This window comes from Gambusia affinis, linkage group LG14 (assembly GCF_019740435.1).
Source record: "Gambusia affinis linkage group LG14, SWU_Gaff_1.0, whole genome shotgun sequence".
Lineage (NCBI taxonomy): Eukaryota > Metazoa > Chordata > Actinopteri > Cyprinodontiformes > Poeciliidae > Gambusia > Gambusia affinis.
The window spans coordinates 24,492,687-24,511,789 of record NC_057881.1 but is presented as its reverse complement, the minus strand read 5'-3'; the positions used below and the strand labels follow the sequence as shown (position 1 = coordinate 24,511,789).

General features: G+C 39.6%; 1 protein-coding gene across 3 annotated transcripts in view; it reads left to right on the top strand.

Annotated features, from left to right (window-relative positions):
* Positions 1-19,103, top strand: part of thrb (thyroid hormone receptor beta) — a 90,377-nt gene that overhangs the window by 53,923 nt on the left and 17,351 nt on the right. For all 3 annotated transcript variants that reach the window (XM_044137668.1, XM_044137669.1, XM_044137667.1), the window contains 2 exons: positions 8,218-8,282; positions 9,831-9,881. In XM_044137668.1, the coding sequence (XP_043993603.1) occupies positions 8,276-8,282; positions 9,831-9,881 (58 nt within the window). In that variant the 5' untranslated portion in view covers positions 8,218-8,275. The remainder of the gene's footprint in view (positions 1-8,217; positions 8,283-9,830; positions 9,882-19,103) is intronic.

Here is a 19,103-nt window from a genome sequence, read left to right as displayed (position 1 = left end):
TACATTAACTAACAGAGCAAACTGTGTCATCAGTATCAGATGTGATTGTGTACTGATTGTTTAAAAATGCAAACATCTTCACATGAAGTCAACGCCTTGGATCAGATCAGAACTTCTTTAGTTGATGAACCTTCTGCATAAATTTGCTTTAAGGGCTTCAGAGCTGCATTTCCATTGACCATATTATGGCTCAATTTATTTATTTATTGTATATTTATTTATTTATTACAAACATGATAGTAGTAGAAAATAATATACATGAAGGAGTACAATAGACACATCTTTTGTACTACAATAATCTTAGCATGCTCAAAAAGGAGTAGGAAGAAGTAAGAATCTTATGAACTCCTAACCCATGAACTCATACAATAGTTTCAGATGGACCATCATTACGAAGTCAAAAACCAAATTGATAGTTAGAAAATAAATTTGCTTAATGGATACATACCAGTTTCAAAAGACTCATTTATTGGTAAGTTTTGGCGCTAGGAAGAGGTGATTTTCTAGCCATATCAGAATTGGTTTACTTTGCAAAACTGCGATGGAAACACTTTTTTCACATCGTGAGTCACCAGCCGGATGTTACAACTGGCGGAAAAGACAGGAAGTAAGAGGAGGGTGACGGACTGGCATGATTTTTAATGACTCATTGCATGAACAAACTTATAACTTATAATTGTGTTTCTTATTTACTGGAAACACTGTAATATTGAAATTGTGTTTTTTCACATTAGCATAATATTAAAGTTTTCTGCACATTTGTTACGGAATCGCAGCCTATGTCACCACAAATGCAGAGACCAGTTGACTGGTTGTGTTGTCCAACATGTGCGTTGGTTCTATGAAAGAACCCTTTAGCATCAACAGCAACTCATGGATCAACCGTCTTTTTGTTATACATTATGCAGCTCATGTAAGCAGGCTGCAGCACTGCGTGAATTATTGGTTATAATAATTGGGAGTGCTCAGCTCTAAGTCTCCAGGTCAGGCTCATGACTGTGCACAGTGGAACAGGAACACCTAAACAAGCCGTGTATCTGACATCCCCTCAGAGATTTGCATGTTTTTCCATCGTCCACAGAACTTGATGTAATATGATAAGTGCAGCGGGTACAGAGTGACTCGGTTAATTCTTCCATCAGCCTGAATTCTTTAATGAAAACACCATCTGCTGTTCTTATTCTGTGGTACCAGTTGCCATGATGATAGACCTGTGTCATGTTTCACCTGGTCTGGTGTAGCCTCAGAAATAAAGCACCAAGTGTAGCGGTCAGAGATGAAGACTGAGTCGCAAATATGATGAACTCTTTTCAAAGTTGAGTCCTGCACCTACAGTCTGTTCTATGTGAAGTTATGATGCGTTTTACTGACATTGTCACTTCGATGTTCTCCTGATACTGCTCAAGAATCACACTGCATCTTTATTTCACTCTGACAGTACTCGTTTTTCATATCAGTAATCTATTTCAGTCAACAATTAGCAGAAGAGTTTATCCAAACATAGATGTGAGACGCAACACTTTAGTTGTCCAAGTTGTTTTTGGAGAGTGATTGATCTCGCACTTAAAGTCTCACAGTGGGATGGAACGCCAGCCCCATCCCAGCAATAGCAACAATATAACCTCTTGAAGGAATTAAAGATAGTATTTGGAGTAAATCATGTGGTAGAAATACTCCATTATTATTATTAGTAGTAGTGATAGTACTAACAAGGGGTGGGAATCTATCACTATTTTATGTTTTGGTTACAACCTTTGGGGCCATGATTCCAAATCGATTTTTGATTCAAAGCGATCTGTAGTTCAGTCTGCTGTTGTCCAAAGGATCTAAATGATCTACTCCAGTCTTCTTCACAAGGCAGAAAAACAAACTGAGATATTAAGGAGTCCTTTTTGTATTTATTAACTTTTAAATATTCAGTCATGCTTCGATGGAATTGGTGTAAGTTGCAGTACTTTAGTGCCATATTGTGCAGCTGGTTAAGAACTGGAGCGCTTTCTTTCTTGGTAAAGCTGTAGCTCAGCTGTCAGTGAAAAACTAAGGGACTCCGGTTCTTCGACCGGTTGACATGTTGGTCACTGGACGTTCAGATTCGCAGACCACCGGGGGGGGGTCACCCCTCATGGTTCAGCATAAGTCATGCCTCTATATCATATGGGCACATCTTTCTTCTTGCCAGAGTTCCCAATCCCTCCCTGCATTCTCTATTTTGCTCTTATGAAACGGTCGAAGAGAGAGGGCCACTTATTGAAGTACGCATCCTGAATGAGGATTGTCTCCCTCACCTTACATGCACTGTGAATTTGGTTCTTATTCAGAAAGTGTGAACACTCCATGTTGTAAAATTGTACATATTTGAAGCAACATTTACGATACTGTCGTCTGTGATATGTATCTCCCACCTCTATGAGGAAAATGCAACATCAGCTCTACCGGGTCAGTTTCCTGTTTCCTGGTTTAAGTCAGCTGAGCTCACACACAGACAGCTTCCTTCATTATCTGTTTTAGTCTTCTGTTCCAGAACTGAGCAAAAGTTCTGAAACTGAAGAAGCTGCTGAGGTCATCAGCCAGTGGGGAGGTGAGGGACTGGGCTCTTCCAAGCTGTTGTTGGGTCATCTGCTGAGAAGCTGCTCAAAAGCTCCTCACCGTAGCTTCTCTTACCTCCACTCAGTGTTTTTTAGTTTTATTTTGAAAAGATCAGCCATTGTATTTGTTATATTCATAAAGGAATATTAAACTACAATTGTCTCCAACCAAGTCAGGTTATATGGGTTTAGTCAAGATGTGCCCATGAAGTTCGTTGTCTGTGCCAAACTAGTTTGTTCTGTGTGCTGCAGAGCTACACGGTATGTACTGTTCTCATTCTTCTCGTCATACAGGATGTGGGAACAGTTGTGGTTGGGAAATGATGTCCCCGTGTAGAGAAGGAAGTCCTCACTCACAGTCTGCTGCTCTGTCTTCAGCCAGCAGCGTTAAAGGTGCCCACAATTCAGTGCAACCGCTGCTGGGAATCCCAGAGACCCAGAGAACATTTCAAAGCTCTAAAAGCTCAGACAGGAACAGGAGCAGTTCATGCCTGCTGATCAAGGGTTTCTGCTACCACTCAGATTTGATGGTTGCCGATAAAAACTGTGGTATCTGAAATCTGATGACTTTGGTGACCTCTTGAGTCGACTCTGTGGTAGTGTTTCATCATATCAGCAGCGAAGAGCAGGTGTTGCTCAGCATCTCTCTAAATGTGTGGATCCCACAGTCCAGGATTGTGTGGTTTTTCTTGCTCTGTGCTGAATTTGACCGGGAGCGATGCATTTCTTCAGAAGCCAGGACGAGCTCAGGGTGGAGGGGCTCCATCTGTTCACACATTATCTGTTTCATATTGAACTGTCAGGACATAGTTACAGTTTTAACAAGTATGAAAAAAGATAGATTTGTAAAAGTTACATCCTGCAGCTTTAAGGAGGGAATACTTTCCTTCAGTCGGAACACACAGCTGACTGACGACTTACATCTGTGGAGAAAGATGTTACTTCACATTCTTTATGTTTGAGGAAAAATCCTCCTTTTTTGCACCTTATTCATGTAAACAGCAGGAATGATTCTCTAGGAACTCCCTCCAGATAAACAGAAATATACTTCCTATTGAATCCCAAATATGAACCTTGGTGAACCTAAGTGTCCAAGTTTTAGGTAGAGCTTGGATCTGGATTTGCCTGCAGATGGAGATCAGTGGAGTCAGGATGGGTTACTACAGCGACTAGTGGTACAGCTCTAACCCTCAGGGTTTTCCCATCAAGCAATTATAACTGTGATCTAATATCCATGTGCTAACCTGGAAATATTGGTATTAGTTGGTAGTTTTATAGGCATACACCATTTGCTGAGAATTTCACATCAATCAATTCTATAAACTGTTGTCCTGAAATCTTTTTCAGGACAACACACAGGAACAACCCGGATGGGAGGAACAGCAGAAATCCAACAGTGACGGAAAGAAAAGATGGGGCGTTCAAGTTATCAGAAAGTTTCTCCCAGGGAGTCTGAGAACCATTGGTTCTGGTTCAGCATTGAGATGTTCACTAAGGCCTTTGAAATCTGGAAAATAGAGGAGCGCTCCATTCTTATCTTAATTCTCCTAAGTTCCAGTAGGATGAAAATACAATGAGCCTCACATGAATGTAACTATTACTGCAAAATGTTTTCCAGGCACATATTACAAAATCAAGTTACTATGTTAACTTCTGTTGTTATAAAAATCCTCTAAATATAAAATTTGTCTTAAAATAAATTTTACCTCAATAGTTAACGCTTTGAAATTGGGCCTGTGTATCTTTAAGAAACTCCTGCTCTTTCCAAAACTCTGCCTTCAGGTGTCATCACAGCTCGGTGTCTGTATTAACCTTTTACAAACATTTTTACCATTGTTACATCAAATACCAGTGAAATATCAAATTTTATTTGTGGCTGTTTATTTTCAATGTGATATTAATACTGATAAGATATCAGCATGAACTATATTTACTTTTATACATACAAACAATGCTGGATTGAAATCCAGGAGCAGAATACTGGAATGGAGTGCTTCTATCCGCCTGCTTATATCAGAGATTTTAGAGGCAGGGTGATGTAATCCAATACTCATTTTTTGATATCAGACCGACTTCCAATGTCAATATCAGATCATACATCATAGGTCATTTTTAAAGATAGAAGACCCATTCACAGCTTGGTGGATGCATTATATCAGGTTTCCACTATGAGATCCACATGTCTTCAGTCTCTGTATGTGTGTTACAGCCTGTTTTTAGGTTTTTTCATGTTGATTCCTCTCTGACACTGTGGGCTCCTGTCTTTCTGTGTCCTCTATCTGATGTATAGATGCAGCAGCTTCCGGGCCTTTCCCAGCTGTTGTCTGGATGTTAAATGCTCTCTGGGGTAAAGCCAGTAAACCCCAGCACTCTTTCCCATCTAGCTTTTCCAGCCAGCTGTTTTTCTTTTGCAGCAAAACTCTGAAAGCATGTTCTATTTTTTCATTTCTGAGAGTAAATATTTAAGCAGGAATTAGGTTTAGCAGCAGAAAAAAAACAGAAAAATCACTTTAATAATTATCCATTTGTGTAGACGTTTCACCACCTTCACAGATACAACTACCGCTTTGTTCTTTTACTCTTCTGAAGTATAAAAACATGTTTTAACAGATTATCATAGCCCACATAAAATGTCAGCATTTCCAGCGGACAGTAGACATCTGATAAATCATAGGATGACTTTTAGAGATCACTTCAACAAGTAGCTTTGTCCTTTTGGACCATCCAGGAACATATGGAGTGTGACGATCAGTCATGTTTAACCTGCCTCAGTGAAGTCAGAACGCCTGCATGCATACAGAGTAGTTTTTTCAGTGCCAACAATTACTCAGTTTCAGTAGAAACAAACGCTTCTCTGCTTCTCGCTCAGTAAAGTGGCTTAATGTGCCGCTACTTAAAATGTAAATCTTACCATGACTATAAAAAGTATTAAACCTTTTTATTGTGTTTACAAATAATCAGAATCAATCAAATTTGGCTTTTTAACACAAAAAAATTGGAGAAAAAAAAACAAAAACATAAAAAAAACTTTGATACCAAAGAGAAAACAGATTTCTATGAAATAATGGCAATTAATGGAACTGGATGCTGCAGTTTTCCTCCATTCTTCCTGTTAAAGTCTTCCAGGTCTGTCAGGTCACTTGATTGTGCTATAAAATGGCACTATGTGCCTGTAAAACACATACCATCATTCTGCACCTTTAACAAAACATACAATAAGGTGTACTCAACCCTTCAGACTTAAGAGTATTACATTTGTAACTTTCACTTTTCAAAAAGCCTTCTAATTTGAAGGTGAACAGTCATGTAGTGATGCCTTCAAGCCCCGTATCAAACTCAACAACTCTGACACGTCTGCTGCTGGATCTCAGTGAGAGGAGCTCAGCCCCGGCTTCCGTCACATGGACTCTTGTTTTGGCTTCGGATAGACAAAAGGGGTGTGTGTGTGTGTGTGTGTGTGTGTGTGTGTGTGTGTCCCAGAAAGAGTGGGTGTGTACCTGACGGGACAGCCAGTCAAGGACATTCAGCTTCCTGGTTTCTCATTTTACCCAGGTTCAGTTACAGACAGATGCACACAGTGACTGTAGAGATGCATAGTGCAGTCTGGCACACTGAGACGCTGGCTCGGTTTCCCACTGCTGCTCATTTCTCAGATGCATTATGGGGAACATGGACAAAAAAATATTGCACACTTGGCGACTAGCTTGAAAGGATGAGATTGAACATGACTGTAGTTACTAAAGTAATTACTTTAGTTCTGTTATTTAGGGCTTTATTGAGCCATTTGTAGGGGGTCCTGTTTATCATTCTGCTGTGTTCATAACCATATTGACTGGAAACAAAATACAAAATATCCCAATTTATTGTTGTGTTGGTCGTTCCCACAGAACATTCTGGATAGTAAAGTTAATCCTGCAGAGGGATGATAGGTATGAGCATTTCTATTATTGCTGCAGCAACTGTAAATTAGTATTTGGCAAGTAAGATGTTAAAATAAGATATACTAAACTGAATGTGAGAAACTACATTAAGTTTATTCTTTTGCTTTAGTGCAGGAGTGCCCAAAGTCGGTCTTGGAGGGCCGGCGTCCTGCATGTTTTAGTTCTCTCCCTGGTTTAACATCTGCATCAAATGATTGCTTGTTAGAAGGTCTAAGAAGAAAATTGACTTGCTGAAAAGGTTGTTACTACCATCAGATGCAGGATGCTTTCCTCCAAGGACTGACTTTGGGCACCATTGCTTTAGTGTGTCAATAATTTGAGAAAGAAGCCTTTTTCCATGTCACAGGTTCTTTGGGTGAGCCCACCACAACAATAAACGAGTAAATGAGGATTGTTTCCAGTCAATGGGGAAACAAGCACTGCATGGTTTATGACCCAAAGACCAGCATGTCCACCTCAAAGGGTTAGTGTTAGGGTTAACCCTGTATTCAAACAGAGATGAATTAGTTGCAAGTGTAGAAATGTGACTTCTGGTATATGTCTGTACACATTAGAACATTTCCAGATCAAATCAAATCAAATCAAACTTTATTTGCATAGCACATTTCAGCAGCAAGGCATTTCAAAGTTCTTTACATCAAATCAAACACAAAAACACAATGCAACATGGAATCAACAATAAAACACAACATCGAGTCAGATTCCGTCAATAAATTTGCAATTGATTACATTTCAAATACAACTCTAAACAAGTGGGTTTTTAGTTGAGATTTAAAGGAAGTCTGTGTCAGCTGTTTTACAGTTTTCTGGAAGTTTGTTCCAGATTTGTGGTGCATAGATGCTGAATGCTGCTTCTCCTCGTTTGGTTCTGGTTCTGGGGATGCAGAGCAGAGCCAGAACCAGAAGACCAGAGAGGTCTGGAAGGTTGATACAACAACAGCAAATCTTTAATGTATTGTGGTGCTAAACCATTCAGTGATTTATAAACTAACAACAGTATTTTAAAGTCTATTCTTTGAGCGGCAGGGAGCCAATGGAGGAACTTTAAAACTGGTGTTATGTGCTCTATCTTCCTGGTTTTAGTGAGTACGCGAGCAGCAGCATTCTGGATCAGCTGTAGCTGTTTGATTGATTTGTTGGACAGACCTGTGAAGACGCCGTTACAATAATCAATACGACTGAAGATAAATGCATGGATGAGTTTCTCTAGATCTGGCTGAGACATTAGTCCTTTAATCCTGGAAATGTTCTTCAGGTGATAGAAGGCCGACTTAGTATGTTAATTTAAAGAAAAAAAATCCTAATTCTAATTTACAATACTGTAATAGTTTATGTGGGAAATAAATGACAACAAAAAACAGAAGAGCTGAATCTCTGTAAGACATATTTTAGGATCAACCACCAGATGTCGCTGTGCACTGACAAAACCATGCAGAAAAAGTCCCAAGGCCTGTAAAACGTTCATTCTTTCTTAAGAAACTACTACAAATTACGCCTGAAATAAACACAGAAACAACAGTTATGCCTTGTACTAAGTTAAATAATGAGATTGCACTTTAGCTGCATTTTTTTTCCCACTTAGAATCCAGTGTTGTTCATAAAATGGCAGACATGGAGAAAACGTGGTGACATGGAAGTGAAGGAGGGTGAGTGGAGGACAGACTGACTCCTGGCTGTGTTCTGGTTGCTAGGTTCCCAGATGTCTGAGGAGGCTCTGAGGATGTCATCCTGGCCTTGAAGCCCACCAGTATGTCAGGTAAGATCCTGCAGCCCTCCCAGCAGCGCCCGGCCACAACCACACACAAAGAATTTATAATGTCAGAAAAACCTTTAAATCCATCCTAAACAGAAAACTAAGGATTCCATTCTATAAAGACACATTTTATTTTCATATGAAAACCCAGGAGTTGCTTTTAGAAGCTTTGCAGCAGCAGATCTATCTGGGTTTTCCAGGACCTCAGGTCCTGCATGTTGCAGCTGTGTCCCTGCTCCAGCTCACAGGACTCAATGACTGCATTCACACATCGCCATGCCAACAAGTGCTGCAGAAAAATGCCAGTGAGCTACTCATGTAAGTGGGAAACACTGAAAACATGCAGGACAGAGTCCTGGTTAAAATGGGGATAGCATCCAGCCCTACACGCGGTTCTGCTCCCATGTATCAGATTCACACCTGGATGAAGTTTAAATATTCAGACCCGTTAATATCCACCTGACAGCAGCTGATTTTCTGTCTGTCCAGGAAGTTGACTCCCTGAAGGCTGAGGCCTCGCTGCCTTCAGCATGCTGCCGCACAGCTCGTCTTCTGCTGCTGTGACCCTCTGGAAAAGTTTCCAGTTTGACCTTTAAATCCTCTAAGGAGAAGTTGAATGATTTGTTTCTGTTCACAGTGACTGAATTAGTAATTTTGGAGTTTTAAGCCCTGAATTAAGGCCTGAAAATCAGTCGGTCTGCCCCGGACTCAGGTCTGCTGTCAGAACTCGCTTTTTCTAAAGAGTCATGAGATTAAGTTCAGTTTGAACTCAACTTTATCTACGTTTTTGATGTCTTTACTTTAATGCAATCGCCATTTAATACATAATACTACATATATATTATTATGCACATCATAAAACGTTAATTATCATTTATAGTAGTAATAACACCTGCCGTAAACCTGTAAAAGGAAGTTTCCAGAATTATTTTTAAACTTTCAATTAATCTGAGCTTGAACAGCTACAAGCTTGAAAAACCTACTGAACATAAAAGTTTTGATATCTTTCCTCATTCCCCAGAAAAAATACCAGAAACTCCTGCAGCAGAATGCCCTTACAGACCCAGAAAGCAACCTGCCAGCGCTGCAGCTCGCTGCGTGCAGGACATATGGGCTGCAGCAGCGTGCTAACAGCTTGTCCATTTAAATTCAACAGGCAAGTACAGTATGTGCCGCTAGTTGCATTTAGTCAGTAGAGATAATGTACGAGGTAAATTGGTCGTCACGTGTGGATTTAGTCGTCCCACTAAACACCTCTGATCCGGCACATATGTTATCGAACCAAACAGACACAAGCTCACGTGTATCGCACGAGGAAATGAACCCAATCCCCTCGCTTGCTGTTACACCCTGAAAGCAACACCAACTCAGTCACTGAGGTAATGACTGGGATGCTGATAGGTTAGCAGGCTGCTGCAGCTCTTGCATTTTGACAGGCCTGCATCCTCTCTGCTTTTGATTGCATATGAAAGCAGAGCAGCTGCTCTGTCTGTCTCTAACCTGTTTTACTGAGCCTGCTTTGGTAAACTGCCTCTCCCCATTTGTTTTTAGAGCCTGCAGAGAAATGCTCCCCCCGCTGGAAGGATGAGGCTGTTCAAAACGGTAACATTTCACCGCCCTGTCTGTCTGAGTGAGCTCAGGAGCATTTGTGCTAAAAAAGAAAAATAAAAGAAAAAAATAGTCGACATGAAACCGAAGAAATGCTTTTGTTTTCAGTCTCTTTACTTTCCTGTAAATCTTGATTTTTGCTCTTGAAGTGGACTTCCTCACCTGTTCTAGAGCAATCTAGAAAGTGGTGTTTGATCTCATTGCACAACACACAGTTCCATTCATTCAACATTCATATCTGTAGGCTGAGTTTATGTAAACTTTGCATGTCGCAGTAATAGGAATTAAGACAGGAATTAAGAGCAGTTATTACCATGCAGCTCTCCATTGCCCAACACTTGTGTGGGTTCAGGCGCTCTGGGTGTAGGCGGCCCGACCTCCGTCACCCGAGCTGCCTCCTCTTTGCTATTCCAGGAGGACACTAAGGCGTTTCCAAGCCAATCGAGAGGCATTATCCTCCTGGCGTGTGCTGGGTGTCCCCGCAGCTTCCTCCTGCTCCAACCTGTCTCAAACACTTGGCCTGAATGATTTCCAGGAGACGAACTGCTCAGATGTCCCAGTCACCTTGACACTATCCCTTTTAGTGTGAAACGGTAATGTGCGCCCTGAGCCCCCTGAAAGAGTGAGCTCCTTACCGCATCCCCAGGGTAAACACAGACTGTCTTAAAAGCAAGCTGATTTGAGCCGCTTGGATCCATGACCTTGTTCTTTCAACTACCATCAGACTGGGGGAAAAAAGCCAGGCTGAAAAACAAGCCCAGACACACCGGTTGGCCTCAGTTGCTAATATCTGATTAAATCATTTCATCAAATACTTAAATAAATTTTTACTGTTTTGCTCCAGTCCAGAAACGTCTTACATCTCCTATGTGAGCTGATGGTTTCTGAAACTTTCCATTTTCCAAATGAAACCCAACATTTTATGATGCCTCAAGCATCTGTCTCTAAAATATTTTGCACCGTCGCATCATGACTACGCCTCCGCCGTGTCTGTCAGTGAAATTTGAGGTTCGTGGCAGACGAACCTGGGTCGTCTGCCACCACTGCAGACGACCCAGGTTCATTCTGAATCGCTGTGTTCCCCGAACTTTTTTATGCTTTCAGATCCATTCAGATAATCTATTTTCACTATGAGGTGCATAAAACTGTTTGTCTTGTTATTATATCCTCAGATGAATATGTTTTTCTGAAGAACTCAAATTGTGCAGGTGAACCTGGACAGAACTGGGATTCATTGCAATCCTTTCCTAACAGAATTCCTGTCTGCTGTCCATCTCATCCAGAGTTGGGTTGTGGCTGAGCCTCCTGCAGGCTTCCTGTCTCTGTGGCTCCTGCTTTCACTTCAAACCATTTCAAGCAGCAGGAAGTCACTCAGAGTGATTTTGCTTTAATTAGGAGTCATTAGATGAAAATAATAGTTAATATAAAGCCAGACTATTAAACTCTGTGAAGTGCTTATAAATGTTTTACCCTTTAATTGCTTTTACAAATCAATCAAAATGTGGCTATTTGTACAAAAGAAATTGGAAAACAAACCATTGATGTCTAGGTAAAACCTGATTTCCCAATAATGACAAATGAATACAAATATTTGGACATAAATAAGTGTTTTCCACCCCTTTAAAGTGACTGTTCTAGTTCAGCTGGTTGCTGAAATACATCAAATATATTTAGTAATTGACTTAAAGCCTCACAGTGAATGGAATGGCGCCCAGCTGACTGCAGCGACTGGAGTATAAAGACAGCTGGTTCTGGAAGGTCCATTCCTGGTTACCACGACAGCATGAACACTAAAGAACACTCCAAGCAAATCAGAGGACAGGTTAGTGAAAAGTATAAGTCAGGGGATGCAGACTAAAAAAAATCATGAACATCCCCCAGAGTTCATCAAGTCACGAGAGAACAGGTTGTCTTCACAATCTAGTCTACATGAAGAGACTAGTGAGACAGGTCACCAGGTTACCATGACTACGCTGAAGAAGCTCCAAGCTGTAGCAGCTGAGATGGAGAGACTCTGCAGACAACAGCTGGTTCTTCACCAATCAGAGTTTTATGGGAGAGAGGCGATGAGGAAAACTCACATCGAGGAAGGACTAGAGTTTGTTTGCCAAAAGGCACGTGGGAAGAGACTCCATGGTCAGGAGGAAGAAACTTCTTTTGTCTGATGAGATTTTTTTTTGTTAAGATGCAGCTTTTGAAATATGATGGTGGCAGCATCATGCTGTGGTGGTGTTTCTCTAGCAGCTCTTGGAAGGCCTGGAAAGGTCAAAGGTCAAATGAATGCTGGGAAATCAAACAGTTAGTTTCCATCTTCTGGAGAGTTTTGGCTTCAGAGAACATTTATCATCCAGCAGGTCAACGAACCGAAGCTTGCAGCTAAACGTACACAGAGACGATCTGAAAACGTCAAGGGGGAGGTTCTGGAGTGGCCCAGTCAAAGTCTAGACCTGTTCACAGCTGACCTGACAGAGCTGGAGGAGTTCAACAGGAAGAATGAAGGAAAAGTGCAGCGTCCAGATGAGCAGAATGACTGAGAGTGATCCACACAGACTCCCTGCTGGGACGGAGCCAGAGGGGCAAATACTAAACACTGACTGGAAGGAGAGAATATTTATGCTAATTTACACTTATTACATGGTCAATATTTTTAATTCATTATCATTTTTCTGTTAATCATGCTAGCATAGTCACTTTTTACACAGTACTGAAACTATGACTCCAAACTCCAGAATGTGTTGGATCAGTTCATTCTGTTCAGTCAGAACCAGGAGGATAGCAGGGAGGGGAAATGACCGAACTGGAAATAGCTTAACATCCAGCTCATCTGATTTATAACTAAGGATACATACACTGCTGAAATCAAAATGACTAAACTTCCCAAATCAGAACCTCAAGGACAAACTTACAGATTAGACAAGATGTCTGGTTCCTCTCTTTGAATTTTATCTGAACTACTAGGTTTCTGGCTGTAGCTGCATTTTTTTTTTTATTTGTTTTACTGGTATGTAATAAAAGTATTTCCATCAGAAATATTGGATTAGTTAGTGGAGAGGAAGCCATTTTGATTTAAATTTAACCAGTTAAATATGTTTGTTCTGATATTTGCAACAAAAGTTCTCTCAAAGCACTTCACAAGATAAACATGCAGTTTGTATGCAGAAATATATATATATAACCTTATATAATATATAATCAAACAATACATCAGATTCAGTTTACTATTCAAACCGGAGGAAAGGAAACCTGACAGGTTTCATCGAGTCACTGACTTTGCAGCAATCCCTCATACTGATCACGCATGTAGCGACAGCAGAGAGGAAAAACTCCCACTTAACAGGAAGAAACCACCTGCAGAACCAGAACCAGAACCTGGGTCATCTGCTGTAATCCAATATGAGCTTTGAGAAGCCAGAGCATCCACACACTGACGCTCTTTTTTCAAGTGCCTTTAGTTGATGTGTTGTGAATCACCAAACAAAACAATCAATTGAATTGAATTACATTCTTAGAATAAATAGCTATGTGTCTTTTATTTTTATTTTGTTTTGTTGACTTTTATTGTTTTTCATTAGATTTTTTTTTTCTTTGCTCTAAGTAAAGAATGTGTAAAAATAATACACATAAAAGAAAGAGGTCAAATAGGCTTACATGTTTGCCTGCTTCCTCTTCAAACAAATAGTTATCTAAATATATTATGGTATCTGAATTGTGAATGTAAATATGTTTGAAATAAACACATAAACTAAAAAACAAACTTAAGCTGAACTGAACTGAATTACAATCATAAATAAACAATGCATCTGTGTGGAAATCTAGTACAATAATTATATGTATCCATTCATAATATTCTCAGAATTTAGTTTAAACAGGAGGACGAAAATTTTAACTTCTGTTGTTTTGCTGTTAATTTTATTTTCTAATATTAACATTAAAGAGACACTTTAATTTCTCTTTAAGTTAACAAAAAACCACAGAGTTAACAAACTTGTTAACTGTAAGTTTAACAAAGTCAAACTTACATTGTTTGTCAGTGACATGACTTTCTTGTCAATTGACTGTTGCGTTAGGGTTCCAACAGGAATTTGACAACTTAGAAATGTTTGAATTTGATTATTATTTATGAAGCCTTAAGTTCATTTGCTGACCCAAACACATTTCTTCCTGTAAACCCCAGTTTGACTGTAGAGGACATTTTTAAATCTAGTCAATCAGCCGAAGAAGAGTTGGTGTCCTGGTTGTGCTGGGTTCAGTAAGATCAAAAAACCAATTGGAAAAACACACAATTAAACACAGGCATAGTTTTATAGGAGAAAATGTTTGCATGTGTGAAACAAAGGCTGGAGTTGAGATTTTAAAAATTAGGATAAACATATCTTTTAATTGCAGTTTGTATGTGAGATATAATGACTTTATGTTTGGTGACATGCTTAAAATTTTTCTCCACTCTGGTCTAAGAGTGACCAGTAGAACTCAGCATGTTGGAGATCCATCATGTATCAGCACTAACATCGGTTTTGGTCTGTATTAGTCATTTTTTAACATAATAAATAAAACTGATATTAACAATCGATATTTTTACCATCTTGTTGCCGTTTGTTTCTGGACGAGGAGGGGAGGAGGCTGACATGATGTGACAAATGTGGTGTTTGTTTGGTCATGTGACCATGATAGTGATGCAGCACAGGATTATGGGAAGTTTATCTGGTGAAGTTAGTGGTGTGGTAGTTTTAATCAAGGTGCCAAAAGAGTTGAGAAATATGTACATAATGTATACAGTAACAATAAATGGCTGTTATCTGGTAAAGCAGTGCTTCCTACTTTTGGTTTTTGTTGCAGTCACTGGGATGTTAAGAAAAGCTGCAGAGTTGCATAATGAGCCGGCATCACTTGTTTTTAAAACTTAAACCGATCAGCTTTTTAACAGTGTGTTTTCTGACTCTTTACCAAATGTTGGCTGTTTAGTGAAAGGAATAGAAAAAGGTCGTTGTGTAGCAGTTTCATATTTGGAGGTCAGTGGTATTTTTCTGTATGACACGCTGTCAGGCTCTCTGTGAAACAGAGCTGTGACGACGACTCTGAAACAAAAACACTAGAGTAGCAGGAAAGAGAGCCATGGGGACGTTGCGGATAATCCGCTCCAACTTCAACTTTCAACCTGGGTGCCTTCTGTTGCTCCCCTGAGCTTACCCTGAACTTCACTGGGAAAGGTTCATCTAATGTGGCCTCCTCAGGTAACACGGAGTAGCTGGGGACAACTGGCACAGGGCGCCGTGTTAATTGAGGGCCCCTGGGTGGAAGAGATGCCTTACATCCAAATATTGTTCATGACCGGCTTTGAACCCCTGAGTCGCAAAGTGATCAATCAGGGAGGGAATATATTTGTGTAAAAGCCCTTTGCTGAGCCACTGCAGCTAGACGCCTCTGACTGGGAAACTATGATCCCGTTGGCACGGCGGCGAAAAATGATGAGGAAACAGAGGCACGAAGGAGCGCGTGTTTTGTTAGCTGGAACAGAGAGGCCATGGCGCTTCATCCACCTGTGTGGCAGGAATACTCGGAGTCTGCCGCGAGACGGTTCTCCAGGTGTTTACTCTGCCAGGGTAACATGCATTCTGCCTGTGGAAACAGATTTCCAGCTTTTTTTCAATAGAGCATGTTCAGAAAAACGAAGTGATGCAGATTTCTCTGACCGGTAAGGTGAGTCCATCACATTTTACCTTCATTTGTTTAAAACTGACAGCTATGCTTCAGAAGGTGCCATTCATTTCTGAACATTTTTTTAATAACTTTTGTTATAATAAAATAGCATTTTAAAATTTATTTTAAAAAAATCAAAGACCTCCTTTCAATTAGAATCTGATGAAAAAAAATCTCATAATCTAATTAATTTAATTCTTTTATAACTCTGCAAGTATGTAAAAAACTACATTTATTTACATGCAGATGCTCTGAATAAATTCTGATTTTATGCACACATTACCAGTTGTACAACAGCTTTTAATGACTGAGGTACATAAAAGACAAGCTGAACCATATGTTAAAATTACTTGTTAGATTTTGTTTTTTCTGCAGCTATACAAAAGATATAATCATCAGTCTGACCAACATTCAGCTAAATAAAACCATACGGGGAATAGTTTGAGCATAGGCAGACCTGAAACCAGCCGTAAGGTGCAGCCAGATCAGACAACAGATTGTTTCAGTATTGACTTGCCCTAAACTGTCTGATGGATGCTTAACAGTTTGCCGACAGTTGTTAAGGAAACTGCAAACAAGATTAGGCCCAGTCAAGGACATCACCTCATCAAAAAGTTAAACTGGTATCAAGCCCTCTTTGCAAGCAGATTTGCCTCATAGGACCTGTCTCTGAAAAGCTGCTGCATGTTGATTGAATCCAAATGTGACACAGTGACACTTGTTGAATTAGCCCAGGCTTAACCCCATGCTAAGCCTCTCTAACATATTCATGTTGGCGCCTTACTTACATTAAAACATTCATTTTGCCATGAATGTCATTTAGGTTATTTTAATGCTTTGTCTAAACCTCCATAGGGCCGATGATACTGTGAGATTAACAAAGTAATGATATACAGCTACTCCAATTAACTCTAATTAATAATCTTTAATAAATTCAAGATTTTTCTCTTCTTAAGGGAGTTTGTAGTTAATATTGAAATTATAATATTTCAATACTGAATTCTGCTATGATTTCTGTAGAAGCTCTACTGTCTGTGTTTTAGTTTTTTTAGTTACATTTCTCTATGATTAGAATCTGGATCATCATATGTCAAACAGCTCAACATACATGACCGAAAACTGCAGCAACACTAATACATAACACGTTTTCAGAATGTTGGGTGTGCTTTCAACATAAAAAGATTAAATGTGTTAATTCAGCTGATCTTTTATGTCACTTTGTCATTAAATGACCGGCTTTGTTGAATTTAAACAAGTAGAACATTTTGAGACACACAAGTTATCTATTGGAAATGTATTGGAAATGTCCATATCAGATGGACATGGTGGACATGTCCTCTGGTTTTAATGTCCTTTGACTCCATGGAAGTATTTAGCCAGAGAACAACTACAGATTGTTGAGCTGCTAAAAGCACTAGAGCAGCTGTGATGCCAGTATGAATTATGATTTTCCTCACGCTGACCAGAAATGGTGTTGGTCACAAATTTCCACAGTACATCAGTTGTGGATGTAAAGGCCAGGAAGTCGTTCTGAACGTCCGAACCGGAACACAGAACATGAACACGTTGCATCTGAAACATAATTCCCTGTCAGATATTCTATTCAAGCGATGAGGACTGTGACTGAGTGCAGATTACTGCTCTGTGTTGTGTTGCAATACTTTTAATTCATTTTGATGTTAATATACAGGTAATAACATGAAAAATAAACTGATGTTAGTGAGGATGGGAGAGTTTGACATCAGAGTCCCAGCAGGCCGTCTAAAATCAAAACGATTGGGAACAGCATCATGGTGGAAGCATGTCAGTTAGTCGACTCCTTCACCATCTCATGCTTTTTCAGATTTATTTTTTTATAATCAGTCTTCCACTGCAGTGTGATCCACATTTTTTCTTTCCTATGAATGTGTCCATAATTCATCAAAATACTTGAATATCAGCCACAATAAATTGGTTTTCAAAGGGTACAAATAGTTTGTCTATGAGTATAAAGTGGAACACGGAGGGGATGGAATAGCAACGGGGGAGTTGCATTATCTGTCTGTGGCTTGTTGCTTTTGTGTGTCTTAGCATGATGTTGTATTAAAATATCCCGGAGCTCCTGCTCCAGTAGAAAAGAAGCAGCTGTTTCCCCACCGTGGGACTCAGAGGTTCTTTAAGCCGGGTTCAGTTTTTGGTTTACTGATCCAAACCATTCTGTTTGGAGACTGTGAGCTGTTCAGCTAAAAATAATCTTTTCAGACAAAAGGATCAATTATTGTCAAGAACAAAGAGATCAGATCATTTTTACCCAAACAAGGCTGCTACTCTTCCTCTGTTTCATACAGAATCATCCTGTTGGTCATTTTGTTTGTCCTGCATTAACGTTAACTGCAGTAACTAGAATTATGACTTAAAACTAACTAGCTAAGGTATTTTGGTTTTAAAATACAATTCATCTTAAAATGAACAACTTTATTTGATCCTGATAAACGTTCCTGTTTTACCTGAAAAAAACAAAAACATCTCAAAACATAAATTCATAAATAGTGCCAACACACAGTATTCAACCCAGCCATGTTTTACCCGTTTTATTGCTTTAGCAAATTAATCACAATCAACTAAAACTGCCTTTTTTGACCAAAAAAATTCTGTTACAGTGAAAACTGATTTCTATAAAAAATAAATGATATTAATATTTAAAAAAAGTGATTGCATGAATATTCGCAGTTTTTAAGGTGATTGACTTAACCTAGCAGAGGTCCAGTCAGTTGGTGCTACAACACAATGAATGGAATGGAGACCAACTGAGGGAAATGTAGAAACATCCTGGAGGACAGTTAGTTTCCATCTGCCAGAGAAATATGGCTTCAGAGAACATTCATCATCCAGCAAGACAAGGAACTGAAGCTTCCAGCTAAAGATACCGAGATGGACAACAAGTGGGAGGTTCTGGAGTGGCCCAGTCAAAGTCTAGACCTGTTCACAGCTGACCTGACAGAGCTGGAGGAGTTCGGCAGGAAGAATGGAGGAAAAGTGCAGCGTCCAGATGAGCAGAATGACTGAGAGCGATCCACACAGACTCCCTGCTGGGACGGAGCCAGAGGGGCAAATACTAAACACTGACTGGAAGGAGAGAATATTTATGCAATCACTTATTTTATTTTACACTTTTTTTTTTAATTGTTTCGTAGGATTTAGTTTACATCACAAGATTTGCATTTTTGTGTTGTTGCTCATGACTGACTTGTAAAAGCAATAAAACGGTTAAATTAATAACGTCTAATGTAGGATTTCAGTTCAGTAGTAGCATTGCTGCAAAGTACGTAACAGCTTGTGCTAAAACCTCCTAACCAGAGTTGTGTTTAACGTTGTTGTAGACACCGCTTGGTGAGGACTGAACATGAGTGGGATTGAATTATTAGCATCTTGCGTATTACTTTGTCAAAATTATACCTCTCATAATAACTGAAGAAATTTGAATCAATGAGTTACAACAACATTTCATTTTCTTTTGGGATCAATAAAGTATTTTTGAAT